Raw genomic sequence first — 16,613 nt, 5'->3', positions numbered from 1 at the left:
ATCCTAAAATACTGGAAGAACTTAGTTTCGTCATCAACTAATTGCGGATATAGTGTATGAAATTCCCCTTGCGTGGATCTGTACTGCAAGGAGGGATGTACTTATTTTCTTTTGGGTTTTGGCTCATCTTCATCTAACAGCAAGGCGATCAACAACAACTCTTCATCGGAAAAATTCATTTTATCGAATGAAGTTTACTAGCATGCACCTTCGTTAGGAAAAATCAGTGATCATAGTGTGAACACGCACGAATCTTGAGCGTACCTTGAGCATCGTATGAGTAGAGCGTGAGCGTCATCTTGGTGTGAAACAGCCTTAATAAGGGGAGCGGACTACGGAAGAATAAGACATGACACTACGAATAAGTGAAAGATATAAAACTCTGAAGGCAGCTACTGAAAAGTCTTGAGTATTTCTAGTTATAAAACCAAGAATACGAAGGGCTTTACTAGACAAACTATCTATATGGGGTATGAAAGTCAGGGCACCATCAAACAACACCCCCAAATCTTTAATTAGCGATACTCTTGAAAGTATATTACCTTTTATGTGGTAGTCAAATGGGACAACTTTTCTAGATTTAGTAAAAGAAATATGATAACACTTATCCCTATTAAGATGTAAGTTATTAGAGACCGACCAATTATATAATCTCTATATAGAGAATCAATGTCTGATTGTATCATCAGGCAATCAGACAAGTTTAAAATATGTAAAAATAGCTTCAGGTCGTCTGCAAATAATAGGAATTGGCTAAATTTGATAATACTAAAAATATCGTTAATAAATAAATTAAAGAGTAGAGGCCCCAAATGTGAGGCACCCCTGAAGTGACCAAAATAGGAACTGAAAGTGAACCGCTTACATTAACAAATTGTATCATTTTATGTAGGTAATATTGTAGGCTATTTAGCCAAGAAATAAACCACTTAGGGAAACGATAGCATCTTAATTTAAAATTGAGCAATGAGTTAATGACTGTGTCAAAGGCCTGCGAGAAATCAGTATAGATGGAGTCGACCTGATGACCCTTCCTGAAAGCCCTGACAATGAAGTCATGATATAATACAAGGTTCGTAGAAGTAGATTTACCCTGCCTAAACCCATGTTGCTCGTTGATCAAGAGACCTCTACAATGCCAAGTAAGATATTTGTTCAGGATAAGCTCAAAAAGCTTAGGGATAGCAGATAACATAACAACGGGCCTGTAATTTTTTTATATCAGCCCTGTCACCATTTTTAAATACAGGAGTTATAAAGCTGTCACGCCATTTCTCAGGGAAAGTTTGTAATTTTAAAGACAAATTAAATAATGTACAGAAAGATCTGGACACATAAATAAACTATAAACACATCTTTTAAGGAAGTAGGTAGGAACATTATCAGGACCATAACTCAGTTTGTCCTTAAGACCAAATATAGATTCAAAAACCTCAGACAGGGTGAACTGGATAAAAGGCACGTCGAGCGTCAGCCTAGTTAGTAATTTTTAATTTAGCATGAGCAGCCTTTTTTGATAAAATAAGATTCTTTAATTCTGGGGAAAACCAACGAGGAAGGTTTATATATTTTTTGAGGTACATAGAGTGATATTGCATTTAAAATTACTTCATAAAAGTTATTCACTGAATTATCGATGTCTGAATCATCAAAAATACAAATCCAGTCCACTAAAGAAAAATAATTATTGAAATTTATAAAATGAGCATTTTTAAAATCAAAATAAGTTGTTCTATAATCTAACCTTTTAATTATATCACTAACCCTAATATTACAAATTGTTGCTACGTGGTGAAAGTTGTCTAAAACTTTCTTGTTAAACAGATATTTTATAGCACTCGTAAATATTGTTAAAAATCAGATCCAAAAATACACCATGATTGTTTAAAATAATGTTAGATTGTCTCATATTCAGATAAGAAAATGATTCACAAACTATTTTGGCTAGACAGGTCAGTGTCAACTAACAGACCCTCTTTAATTGAGTTATTCCATGTGGCTAAGGGTAAATAGTAATCTCCAAATAGAAATACAGATACATTGAGAAAATTGTCCTTAATACTTTCAACTGCTGAGCAATGGGCACGGTAGACTATTTCTGAAGAATTTGGAGGAAGGTAAACACAACTCAAAATATAAGATAGCTCACCATAATCCGCTTGAACAAAAATTTGCTCCACATTTTTAAGATATCAGTCTTCAGTTGTTCGGCTTTAAATTTATTGTGTACTAAGATTAATACTCCACCACCACGTTGTTTAGTACTAGTTGAGGAATTGCGATCCAGCCTAAAAATCTGATATTTAGAATTAGCTAATTCATTGTCTGAGTAATTGCCTCAATCAGAATAATGACATCATAATCACATTGCAATATTACACCACGAAGTTGATCAAGTTGATCAAGTTGATCAAGTTGATGTTTAGTACCCATGCCACCCAGATTCTGAAAATAAATAGATATGGAGGTTAATATGTTCAGGCTTTTTGGTAATAGATGGAGAACCATTTATGAATTTAATAATTAAATCGGTCTCTCCTTCATGGTTCTGCCGCGTATTTCAGTGAATAGGACAGCTTTAAACTGTTCTTGCTGAAGCTTTGTTTTATCATAGCCTATTCTTATGTTACCATCAAGTCTATTTCGCCTTTTCATTGCACTCTTTACCAAATTTGAGTGTGTAGTTACTACTTTAATTGACCTATTCCTTCCTTCAGAAGACTGCCCTCCTCGTAAAGCATTTAAAACATCATCCCGTGCGATGCCAACATTTTTTAAGATAGGGGCGAGTACAACATTGTCATTGCCAATTCTTTCTTGCATACTGCTAGAAAGACTCAGGAACATCGTAAACCATTAGATTGTTCGCCCGCTCTGCACGATCTTCAATTTCATGTAGGCAGGAGCACTTAAGTTCTGTTGAGATGTCTGCTCTTTTTTTAATGTTTCCACTTCATCCTTTAGGGATTTAATCTGCTCCTCCAGTTGAATAAATTTGTTTGTCAGCAGAGGAATTTTTTTGAAGGAGAACACTCAAGCATCACAAAAGAACAGAATAATGAGTTTCTGCACAACTATGGCTCTGTGCTCACTTGCACAAAGACCGGAACATTTTTCATCCAAATGAAAAAATACACGGCAGCTATCACATTTAGGGGCTTTTTCTATCTGATCATCATTGATTGGCTTTAAACACTTGTTGCGGGGCTTCATTATTCACAATATACCCTTACAAACTTTACTTAGGAAAACTCCAATAAAAACAAAATACTTGTGTAAACTCAATATGCTATACATACAGTACCGACTTAGCTCTTTAACTTTAAGCAAAATAAGTTTTACTTTTTGCTATAATATTAAAAAAACTCAAAATTAAATCAGAGCAAAAATAAACACGTGTAGTTTGAGGTTAGGTATACATGTTATAATATACATTTTTCTCTAAATTTTCGGAAAATTATACCTTCTTACTTTACTTATCCACGAATGAAAATTGAACTTTTTTACTATATTTTATAGAACTAAACTTTGCCTGAATGAGAAGGATTTTATATTTTCCGAAACGTAATTATGATTTGCACCCATTTTAAACTGTATTAAGTTCCAATGAAAGAAATTTATGAATCCTGATTTTTTTTTTTGGGTTTTAGGACTCGATGCCGGCCCCAAAAAGCTACGTATCTCGGAAAAAGTCAAAAAGGGCGATCGATTCCGGATTGAGCTCCACCCCGACCACCCCCAAGACCCCCGTGAAGAATTTCTCCTCAATCAGTTTGCCGAACCAAACGAACGATTCGGATTCTGATAGTGCTGCTGGTTTTGACTCCAACTGGAAGAATTAATTTCTTGGTTGCTTATTGTATTTCCTTTTATGGTGTTTATATTTTAATTGTTTGGTGTAAACGTAATTTTGCTGTTATTGTACGTTTTTTACTCGCATTAGACTAGACTCTCTTGGACCTTTTAATTACATTAATTGTTTTTACTTAATATACAATGTTGTATTGTAGCTTTGTAATGGAGTGTTATTGTAATATTTTTGTATTTTAATAAAGGTTTTTACATGATAATGAATCGTGATATACGTGTGTTTATCCTATATAAGTATATTTTCTTCTTAATATTAGACATTTTTAAAAGTAATATTATAATGTGTATTATAATATTAACCAAAAACCGCCAAAGGGTGATTAAACAAGTCTTTTGCAACAAAAAAGTCGTATAACATTTTTTCGAGAAGCTGTTAGTTCTTCTGGTATTTAACATTTTTTCATCAAATTTCTTTGTTTTTTTTTCATATAAACAAGAATATCTCCGTTATTCTTACCACCACATAAAATTTAGATATACCATCTAAAAGAGAATTAAATTTGCTATAAGATGGGTGTATTTAAGTTTTTGAGTAATTTTTTATACCGGGTGTTATCAGAAGTTAAATGTAATATTTGGGAAATGTGCAAAATTAGTGGTATCTTCTTCGTTTTTGGTAATGGTACTTCGAATTTGGTAAATAGGGAGATGTTTTTTTCTCAGCAAAAACTACTGCATTTAATATGCTTTCCAATGATATACTTACTTTTGTGATAGCTATTTGTTTTCACAGCAATATAATGGGCAAAAAAAAAAGAAACCACAAAAATTGAAAATTTTCAAATTTTATATTTCTTGATTGACCAAAATTAAAAAATCAAAATTGCATTAAACAAACCTAAAATTATAACAGTTGTTCAAAATGTCTTCCCTCTTGTTCAATACATTTGATGCATCTTCTTCTGACACTATCAACAACCCGTTCAAGTTCAACGCGTTTTTGTCGCATTTCATTGCAACACACACTAATTTGATTAATTAGTTCGTCCCGAGTATTAATGTTAATACTATAAACATTAAATTTTAATGTGCTCCAGACATAAAAGTCAAGGGGCGTAAGGTCAGGGCTTCTGGGCGGCCATCTTACCGGACCGCATCTTCCGATCCATTTCTCCCCAAAGCATTGATTTAAGGAATTTTGCACAATTCTGCCATTGTGGGCTGGGCATCCGTTCATTTGAAACCAAAGTTCCTGTCTAGCGGCTACGGGGATTTCTTCCAGAAAGTCAACAAGGTCATTATTTGATAAATTTGAAAACTCATTGGAATTGAGCCGATCAGGAAGTGTTGCCCGAAAAGGCGACCTCTCATTAAGCCTATCCATAAGTTGACCCTTATCTCATGCTGAAAATGTGTCGCATGAGGGTTTTCTGTATGCCATATATGGTTATTTCTTAAATTCATTATTCCGGCTCTTGTAAATGTTGCTTCATATGTCCAAAATATTTGATGTGTTCCCCACTCTTGCAACTTATTCAAGTACCACCTACAGAATTGAAGCCTCACCTCACAGTCCACTGGCAATAAATGCTGGACTTTTTTAAATGAAACGGATGCAAATTATTTTTTTAAGAACTCTATGTACAGTGGAATAGTGAATCCTTAATGTAGCACCAATGCGGCGAGTACTTCTAGATCTATCTTCTGTAACAGCTCTCATAATCGCAGGATCAAGCGTTAACTATTCTGACCACCTTTTCTAATCCGCAAACCTCGAAAGAAACCAGTTTCCCCACAGCGCACAGTGCTTCGACCAATGGACAAAAATCGAAAAAGTGACTTGTTTTTCAGAAGTATTTAAATACCTTATCTTAAAGACCACAAACAAATAGCCACTATTTCACAGAAAATGTTATCGCAAATAGCATTTTTTGTTTATAAATATTTGCGCCAAAAATAATAAAATCTCGTGTGTTGACCAGTACCTTTTTGTTATTAAAACTTACCTATACTTTGTTGGTGTTTCAAGACAAGCGGTTAAAAGTTGAAATCTTTTTTAAACATGGCCAGTGTACAACAAGGTATGTACTTTAATATATCATTTAACCATAATAAATGTAAAAGTAGTTTGCAATTATTTTATATATCTCTATAATTTGAAACTTTAAAAAGGCATATAAAAAAAGCCTCTTAAAACCATTTGTAGTTTTACATTTTATTGTTAATACATTTATATATTATCATTTCGTATATAGCTAATCTGCGTCAGTCTGCGACGAAGCTTTAAATATTTTTTTTCAGAGGATGTCAAATAAATAAAGAAAGCGGATCTTTTTAAGTCATAGCTAGAACATCGGAATCAAAATCCATATCTATTTATTTATGAAAAAATAAATTCCCTTTTAAATTTGAGCAATCGCTCGCCTCAAGTTGAAACTCACTTCACCAAGCAAAGCAGAATTATTTGCCTTCATTTTAATAAAAAATGGAGTATAGCATCGCGAAATCATGTCAGATTTATGGAAAAAAATAAAATTTGGTTACAAACTGAGTTACCATTAACAGGATGTTTAATAGGCGGAAGAAAAGTAAATTTAAACTTAGAAGTCGCTGGTCCATCCCGTATTCGTGGTAGGCCGCTAAAACCATTTACAGAGTCTTCAAAGCGGACGAAACTTCGAAACGTCGCGCTAAAAAAATCACTGCTGGCAGAACATCTTATGGAATTTTATATGCGGCAAAACTTGTAAGTAGTTCATTGCCGCCACATACATCTCTTACTTCCTATTAGGCACTAGCTCTCTATTTAGATCTTGACTTATCAGAAAGAAAATACAATTTATTGCGCTCGGTAGTCAATAAAACGGAAGTACATATTTTTCCAAGTTTATATACCTTAAGACAATGTCAAAATGCTTTGTTACCCTTTAAAATTTGCGCCACCGAAATTTCAGCAGAAGTTAATTTACAAGATATATTAAATTCAACAGCTCAAAGCATTATTAAAATAGCAAATATACAGGAGAATAGAAAAGTGGAGTTGATATGCAAATATGGTTTTGATGGTAGTTCTGGCCATAGCCAATACAAGCAAAAATAGTCCGATATATCTTTGACAGATAAATATATGTTTTTAGAGGCTTTCGTTCCCTTACGACTACGTGATGTACAAAGTCAAAAGGATATATGGGTTAATTCTCGTTCATCATCTACACTTTTCTGTCGACCTTTTAAATTCATATTTAAAAAAGAGAATAAAGAGCTAGTGCGCAATGAAGAACAAGAAATTAAAAATATATTTAATGACCTTAATAATTTTATTTTAAAATTTCAAAACGGAACTACTAGTATAGTATCATTTAAAATGTTGTTCACTATGATGGATGGTAGTGTAGCAAATATTCTCTCTGACACAAACGCAACATCCAGATGCATCATCTGTGGATCAAGTCCGAAAGAAATGAATTTGCCAAATACCAACCGTCCTCCAAAGTAGAAAACTACAGCTTTGGTTTGTCCACATTACACTGCTGGATAAGATTTTTTGAGTGCTTACTTCACATTAGTTCATCGATTGCAAATAAGATCTTGGTAAGTTAAAGGAGCAGAAAATAAGAAAATAGTGAAAAACAACAAAAAGAAAATACAGTCAGATTTTAAATAAAAAACGGACCTGATTGTGTACAAACCAAAGCAAGGATACGCGTCAAGCAGCGATGGCAATACAGCTAGAAGCTTTTTTTACAATCCAGACTTAAGCTCTGAAATAACAAGAATAGACAAGCGTCTTATAATAAATTTTTCGACTATTCTTGGAACTCTTTCTAGTGGCTGTCACATTCACGTACTAGAGTTTAAGAAACTTTTAGATGAGACTAAACAATTATATTTACTTTTATATAATTGGTATTACATGCCAAGTATCTTGCATAAGGTTCTGGTACACGGATCTGAAATACTTGACTCATTTTCTTTACCTATAGGACAACTTTCCGAGGATGCTTTAGAAGCGAGACATAAAGAGGCAAGAAAATATCGATTATTCCACACCCGCAAGTATTCTAGAACAAAATTTAATATGGATTTATTAAAAATACTACTTTTAACATCAGAGCCCATTATCTCATCACAAAGGACAGTCACTTCAAAGAAAAATGAGAATCGAAACCGGGAAGTCGAAAAATATATTATACGAGAGGAAAGGTGATGATTTAGACATAAATTTAGAAGATTCTGTCAGCAGTGATTTTAGCGATAATGCTGATTCAGAATAATTTTCCTTAAACCTATACATAATATGTGTACATATTTTCCATATCTTTTTTAAGTTAAGATTTTTTTGTTATAGTTTTCATATTTAGTTAAAATACAAACAAAATTTTAGTTTTGATTAGATTAATTTTCACATAAAACTTAAAAGCATTTTCATACTTAGTATTAGTATTGTTTATTTTTTGCTAAATTTAGGAGTTATTTTTTCCCACTTTTTACATTTATTGTTTTTATCTATAATATTTTTTGCCATATTTCCTTTAAAGAAAAATTTGTAGTTGTGTGTATATACCTTTTTATTAATATTTTAATTACATTATATGTATATTGATAGTTTTTTTTTAACTAAATTTCTCTCGTAAGAAATACCAGCATACTAAAGATTACGAAAAAGAAATAAACTTTTACACTTATGGAAGTTATAGATATCGTGTACTTTAAATTTGTTATGTAATTGTATTGTTGTTATTAAAAGTTAAGTAAATAATTTAATTTTCTTAGGGGTAAATCGGCAAGTTACTGTTATTTTTTTTTATAAGAAAACTAAAAAGCAACATTTTTATTTGTCCAGCTCTTAAGGTATTGGTTGCATATTATTACATCATGTTAGTTTACCTTTAACATTAGATATTAAATTCTCTAAATTCTTTCAATGAAAGGGCCTTTTATTGGTACAAAGTTACATAAGTTTCAGAGCATTACGCTTAGCCCAATAGAAGTAACTGATTTTTGTCTCAAGGTCCTATATACTCGAAGCACTGTGCAGCGTCTGAACACTTCTGCAAAATGTACTTCTATGGGGTTGCCGTCTATTGCTATCTTGCTGCCTTCCACGAGTTTCCATTTGCGACACCGTAAATAAATAAGATGTCACGATATTCAATGTATGTGAAACTAGGCATTATTTTTTTAAGCACGTTTAAATCAAATTACTTATTTAACTACTTTAAGTCGAAGTGAAAACTTAATGACAGTTCTTGTCAAATTGTAAATATCTATGCTTTTATTTTGAAATCAAGTAATACATGGTTTGTGAATTTCCTTCTTTTGCGGATTCATTGCCATTTACAAAAGAAGGAAAACCTGCCTTTTTTCTTAAAGAATGAATACCGCGATATGTTATTTGTTTACGGCTTCTCTAATGGAAAATTTGTGGAGTTGTTGTGTTAGATAGATCTACAAGTACTGACTGCATTGGTGCTTAAAAGATTAAGAAATAAAAAATTTAAAAATGTTCAATTTTTGTGGTTTTACCTTCTTTTGTCCATGATATTGCTGTAAAAACAAATAGCTATCACAAAAGTAAGTATATCATTGGAAAGCATATTAAATGCAGTAGTTTTTGCTGAAAAAAAAACATGTCCCTCTTTAGCAAATTTTAAAAAAACGACAACGAAGAAGATACCACTAGTTTTGCACATTTCTCAAATGTTACATTTAACTTCTGATAACACCCGGTATAAAAAATTACTTAAAAACTTAAATATACCCATCTTATAGCAAATTTAATTCTCTTTCAGATGGTATATCTAAATTTTATGTGGTGGTAAGAATAACGGAAATATGCTTATTTATATGAAAAAAAACAAAGAAATTTAATAAAATCAAAAAATTTTAAATACCAGAACTAACAACTTTTCGAAAAAATGTTATACAACTTTTTTGTTGCAAATGACTTGTATTTTCACCTCTTAAAGTTTGGCTTTTCATAAAATAATTTGAATCCTAATTGAATATTGAACCTCACAGTGGAGAAATAAGCCTGAACTCGCCAATATATCATAAATATTCCCGCAAGCATTATAAAGTGGCGAAAGTGCCAGAAAATAATTTATATGTTAATTCCTACAATATTCATATGGTGTAGTTTCTCCTCGAGTTTAAATTATTAAATAATTTATTTCAGAAATATCTATTTTGTAGATAAAGTGTTGTGTCTTATCTGTTACTCCTGGAGTATTCTAATTATCCACGAGTGTATATCCTGTCATTGAACCTGTCAAAGAAACAAAAGTCTTTCGACTTTTGTTTCTTTGTTTCAATGAGAATTGGATCGATATTTAATTCATCAAGATCCCTTAAAAACAAAAATGAGTAAATCGTAAACATAGCGGGCATGCGAATGCCTCAAAGTTCATTAGAATCGGAGTACTTCATAAAACCCTGAGGCAACTCCGACCAACTAACGGATGTGGAGGAAGCTATTGTATCAGAAATAACCAATAAAACTAAGTTCAACAAAGGGTCTGCAGTTCTCAGGTAGTCACTTCGCATGAGAATGATACTTGTGGATTGTGGATCGTAGTAGAATGGCAATCAAGTAAAAGAAATGGAAAGGGCCAGCGTTGCTAGCAAAAAGAGGAGATGACATCTCAAAAGCGCATACCATCAGCTTTTTTTTCCAATATAATAATTTCCAATATATCTAATAAGCAAAGAGCAAGGCACCACAGCTCTCTTAAAACTAAAAGAGCTTCAGAAATCGCTACATAAACCTTAAAAGTTCCAGAGAAAATGGCCCTGGCCAGGTGCTCACTATTAGAATTGACAACAAGTCTGCAGAGAGCATCAAGGCAAGGAAATACGCCATCTACTATAAGTTTGGACAAGTCTTTGTATCTAGCCTCAGGAAAAAAGAGGAGGCAAAAGAAAAGAGCCTCAGCCACTTCAGTGAAGTGTCTTTAGCCTCTTTTTTCTTCGGGCCAGTTATCAATGAGATTACATCTATGGCAACTGAAGTATAAGAGACCGAGAGCATGTACCTAGATGTGAATGCCAAATCGTCCACCTCCGCTGATGAAAATATCATCAGCATAGAAGAAGAATATAGGTTTTCAAAAGTAATAACTAATACCAGGCAGGAATCACCCAGAGCCTGCATTCTTTTAAGAAACAATAATTATTATATATGTATTTCATAATTCTTGACACGAGACTTAACAGCCATTGTCGTAAATCTCGATATTGGGGACACCAACAAGACCATAGTAATTGCGTCAGAATATTTTGCTGGAGATGGGCCTTTGAAAACACCAGAAGTGCAAGAACTGATTCAATACTGTAGAAGATTGTATGTACCACTTCTTTTACGCTGCCACGAAAATGTTTATCATGTCACATAGGAAAGCAGAGATATAAACTTTAGAGGTGACTGTCTTGAATACCTAATGACAACCGACCTTGGGGGTACAACCCCCATGACAATCGAGGTGGGAACATTTGTAACTAAATCAAGGTAGGTGTAAGATATTACTATAGTTAGCTCCAGTATTAGATACCACATCAAGGACTGGAGAGTATCAGCTGAACCATCCCTGTTAGACCATAGGATTATTAAATTTAAGTTACCCATTAGGGGAGGCCAAGTAAAACAGATTGGGAAGTATACAACACCACTCTTGTACTCAATAGCTCAAATAACTTAAACCAAGCTTCCACCATCTAGTCTTCGGTCGGATTCACAAGCTATCACACGTGCAATAAATGAGGCCTTTGACTTCAGCTGCCCAGTGATTAGTAAAGGATTCGTCACAGACGCATCATAATGCACAAGTGGCCAAACTCAGAGCGTGCGTCAATTTTTCAATACACCAAAAAGAGACAGCAACTGGCAGGTATATCCCCAAGTACTTACTCTATGTAACAAAAAAATAAGGAAAACCAAGACACCACTTCAGAATCTTCTATAAGGAAATCGCATACACTCCAACTGCTGCTAGACTATACAAAGCAATGGCTAAGGCTACTGAACAATGGTCTTCAAAAAGCCTGATGGTACCTAAACGAAGGAAAAAGAGGAGCATGCCATCCAATTACTTGAAAAACACTTTTTAGGGTGCGAAACTGCGAACCTATCGAAACGGTCCCAATAAATTATACCAATCCCAAACCACTAACAAAAAGAACTGGGAAATTGCAAGAACCGTCTTTACAGCAGAAAGGATGAAGTGGGCAACAAGTGGATGGAATTTTTCCTGTTGTCCTACAAAATGGACAGGAAAAAATTCTTCATCACTTGGGTAGAAGAGCAAGAGCGAGCTTAGCCTCGGGACACATTCCCTGCAGCTGGCGAACGGCGAGAGTCACCTTTATACCGAAAATATCTATCATACTATTAGTTTTATCTTTCTATTGAAATAAAAGAATGGAGAATATTGTCATCTACAACTACATCAGAAATGATATTCGGGATAGAGCATCTCTACACTCGTATCAATATGCTTGTAGAGGGGACAGATCTACAGAAACCACACTATATCAGCTAACACAAATCATCCAGATAAGCCTGAATGAAAAAGAACTTTTTTGATTACACGTTATATGTAGCTGTCAAAATGCCCAGCGTAAAGCTGTACTTTTTAGATTAAATAACTTAAAATGGAACTTCTCTGTTGTTTGAATAACAATTGCATCGTTGAAAAAGAAAAACATATCAAGGTTCTTTTTAATTAAAATAAAACAGTGATTCCTTAATTATTTTGTGTCTCCAAAACGGTTCATTTTATTATTAATGAACAAGAGTGCCTTTTCTTTAGTTGAAGGTTCAAGCTATCTATATTTATTATTTCGGAGTCTTTATTATACAGGGCATGCAAATTTAAGTATCATAATGTACAACCGCTTCCTTGGCGCTTTATGATTTTTTGGGTTTCTTAATACTAATTCTATTTCTTCTATGGTAATATTAACAAGCTTTTCTTATCCTTAGTTGACATTGGTACTTCGATGCCAGGATTTCGGGTTCAGGAGTTTCTTCATTACTAGCATCATATTGTCCTTTGTAAAGGAGTTTGCAGAATTTCTCCACTATATTTAATATTTCCTTTCTATTGGTAGATGGATAATTCTGGTATAATTCAAGCAGTAAAGGAGCCTTTTTGATCTCTTTTAGATAGCATTTCTGGTTCGCGGCACTCAATTTAAGGTTATTTCTAGCTTATTCCATGCTGTTTCTTCTAGGTAGTTGAAAATCATTTCAAGTATGTTCCAGGGAATTGAAAGTAATTTCGGACTCCTTCGAGGCAATTGAAAATCATCGCTATTATCTTTCAGGCAATATTTTTGATTCTTTTCAAGTACTTGCCTGGTATTTCTAGTTTATTGTAAGGAGTTAAGGAGCCTTTTTAACCTCTTTTCGATAGTATTCCTGGCTTCCAGCAGGAAAATAAAGGCAATTTCTAGTATCATTCAGGAAATTATCTGATCTCTTTAAGGCAAGGCTTCTCCCGGCAATTTAAGGTCATTTCTGCTTTGTTGCAAGGCATTTCTGGTTTATTTTAAACAGTTTAAAGTTATTTCTAGTTTATTACGGACATTAACAGAAGATTTGTGATTATATAGAATTTCTGGTTACTTCCAGACAATTGAAAGTAATTTCTAGTTACTTTTAGGTAATTGAAAGTCATTTTTGTGTCCTTTCAAGGCACTTTTAAGGTATTTCTAATTTAAATAATTAATTCTATTAGAATTAATAAATTCTAATATAAATATTTGACGAAACTGAGGGTTATTTCTGGATTATTTTGGGCCGAAAATAACATTTGTGATCTCCTAGCATTATTAGTTTTTTCCATACAATTAAAGGTCATTTATTGTCTGGAAAAGTATCTTACAGGCAATTGATAAAAGAAAATCTTTCAAAGATAGAGAGGATCATTGAAGGTAGAAAAAACATTAAGAAATTGAATTTTCTGGATTATAAAAATTCTTGAAAGATATTGAATGATCCGATCGGACAATGACTTGAACCCCCTGGACAGTAGATGATACAGAAGTTTTGTTTTGTAGTAGGAAGATGATCGAGGGTTTGAACTGCCTGCAGATCAAAGACTCTTAATGAAATATTATGGAAGAATTAAATTCATTTTTCAGCAAAAAAAAATTCCTGATTGTTTCTGTGGACATAGTCCGAGAATAGGATCATTGAAGTTTTTTGTTTATATTTTAGGCAGGATATCTTCTTTTACTGCCTGGAAGAAAAGTTCAATTTTTCAATAGTACATCTGAATGATGTTTTGAGAAAATTGTACTAGTAGTATTAGTCTCTCACATAAGTTGAACAATAATAAATTTCTTCCAGGTAGTTAAGGTCAAAAGAAAGATAAGGTATGAATGACAAAAGAGAATCTTGCACAGATGGAGATGACGAGTGAAAAGTTGATGATAAAATCATTGAAGTTTTAATACGAGGGCGGGTCAATAAGTCGGATAAAAGACAGGTTTTTATATAAGAAGTTATTTTATTTTTCAACATAGTCTCCTTTGAGTTCTATACACTTAGTCCAACGTTTCTCCAATTTTTTTTATCCCTTCGGAAAAATATGATTTGTCGAGGTCATCAAAATAGGCATTTGTTTGAGAGGTGATTTCGTCGTTGGAGTCAAATCTCTTTCCGCCGAGCCATTTCTTTAAGTTTGGGAATAGGAAATAGTCACTGGGGGCTAAATCTGGAGAATAGGGCGGATGAGGAAGTAATTCGTAACCTAATTCATGGATTTTTGCCATGGAAACTGCACATGCGTGGACCCTTGCATTGTCCTGGTGGAAAAGAACTTTTTTTGGCCAAATGTGGTCTTTTTTCTTTCAGTTCCTCATTGAATCTATCCAATAAGTTGGTATAATATTCTCCATTGATTGTTTTCCACTTTTGAAGATAGTCAATGTGGATTATACTGCGTGCATCCCAAAAAACGGTCGCCATGACTTTATTGGCTGACAAACCCACCTTTGCCTTCTTGGGCGCCGATTCACCCCGAGAAATCCACTGTTTGGTCTCCAGCGTGTTGTGGTGGATCCACGTTTCGTCCACGGTGACGAAACGACGCAAAAATTCGTCCATATTGCGGTTGAATAACGCCAAACACTCCTGGGAAACTGTCACACGGTTGCGTTTGTGGTCGATTGTAAGCAAACGCGGCACCCATCTTGCGGAAAGCTTTCTCATACCCAAATGATCATTCAAAATTGAAACTACTGAACCATGTGAGATGTCTACGGCTTCCACAATCTCTCTCACTTTCAATCTCCGATCGGCTAAAACCATATCGTGAATTTTTTCAATTGTTTTGGATGTAGAGACCTCGACTGGGCGTTCAGAACGTTCGGCATCTTCCGTGCTTGTACGGCCACATCGAAATTCAATAAACCACTTCTTTACCATGGAAATGGATGTTGCAGAGTCCCCATAATATTTATCAAGCTTAGCCTTGGTTTGAGTGATGGTTTTTTTTCCGTAAAAAATAATGCTTAATGAGTACATGAAATTCACTTTTTCCAATTTTCTTCTCAAAACGGGTGGTAGTCTGCTATCAACAACTGTCAAACACAAACTAAATGACGCAGCTTGTTCAAATTTTGACAGGCGTCAACTGACAGTTCTCTGTTGACAGGAGCAGGGTTGCCATTTCCATTAAAGGGCGGGAAATTCAAAAAGTCACGGACTTATTGACCCGCCCTCGTATCCTAAATTGTAAAGATTTTTAAAACAACATCATTGAACAATCAAATGTATTTTTTGACTTTGGCTACTTTCAAAAATATGATATTTTGTTTAATTAATACAATATTCTTCCAGTGAGTTGCAATAAGAAGAAAAATAACTATTTCAACGGCAGAAGGTTCCAAGAAGAGAAGAGTTTTTGAGATTCTTCAGTGACCTTCCTAAAAAATATGCTTTAGGAAAATTGGAGCAATCTATTTCATTTATGGTTCCGCCCAGGAACTTTTAAATAATTTTTGCTTTATTTTAATCAGTTAAAAGCTATTTTTTACTTATTTCAGGCAGTAAAGGAATATTTGGGATCTCTGAGCATTACTGGCTTTTTACAGGCAATTGAAGGTTATTTCTAGTTTCTTTTAATAAACGGAATTGAAATGTAATAACTGAAGAAGGGAACCTTTCTTTTCTTACCTTTTAATTCTTATTTTCTCACATAATTCGATGTATTCCAAGAACCCTTTAAACTTTGATTTTACCTATTTCTTTTACATCATAATAGAGGGGTTTAAGGGTAAAAACGTGTTATTTTGAATTAATAAATTATATCACTTAGGACCGTGACTAAGACCTATAAAAGTCATTTGTCTACCTTTCTGGAAAGTGTAATTTAATATACTTCACAATGTGAGCCAGATCCCAAATTAAAAATAGAGTTCCCAAAAAAAATACAGGCTAATACAAACTGCGATGACTCGCAAAATGTATATCTTTGGTTAACCGCAAGACGGGAAGTGCACGTTTAAAAAAAAATGTTAAATATGATACACTTGACTGTAGAAATTCATCAGAAGAAATCCATATTAAAAAAAAAATTAAGGAACAGTAACAAAATCTATTCTTAATTTACTACCACCGCACCTACATGTTACTGCTTCAACATCCGGCTTCTTGCATCCGAATGTTTATTATAATCTCCATAACGTTTCCGTCCTTGTCCAGTTAGAGGCATTAAAAAAGAAGCGAGCTATCGCGTACATTTCCCTCCGCGAGATCCACCGATTTCCAGACCACCACCGGGTTCTATTTTCGGTTC

At 33.8% G+C, this 16,613-nt stretch overlaps 1 protein-coding gene across 1 annotated transcript in view; it reads left to right on the top strand.

Moving 5' to 3' along the window:
* Window positions 1-4,070, top strand: part of LOC126739818 (uncharacterized) — a 67,333-nt gene extending 63,263 nt beyond the window's left edge. Inside the window, exon 7 of the mRNA XM_050445637.1 lies at window positions 3,651-4,070. Coding sequence (XP_050301594.1) covers window positions 3,651-3,842 — 192 coding nt within the window. The 3' untranslated portion in view covers window positions 3,843-4,070. The remainder of the gene's footprint in view (window positions 1-3,650) is intronic.
* The last annotated feature ends 12,543 nt before the right edge of the window (window positions 4,071-16,613 follow it).

This window comes from Anthonomus grandis, chromosome 8, assembly GCF_022605725.1.
Source record: "Anthonomus grandis grandis chromosome 8, icAntGran1.3, whole genome shotgun sequence".
Classification (NCBI taxonomy): domain Eukaryota; kingdom Metazoa; phylum Arthropoda; class Insecta; order Coleoptera; family Curculionidae; genus Anthonomus; species Anthonomus grandis.
This window is presented reverse-complemented; position numbering and strand designations above follow the sequence as displayed.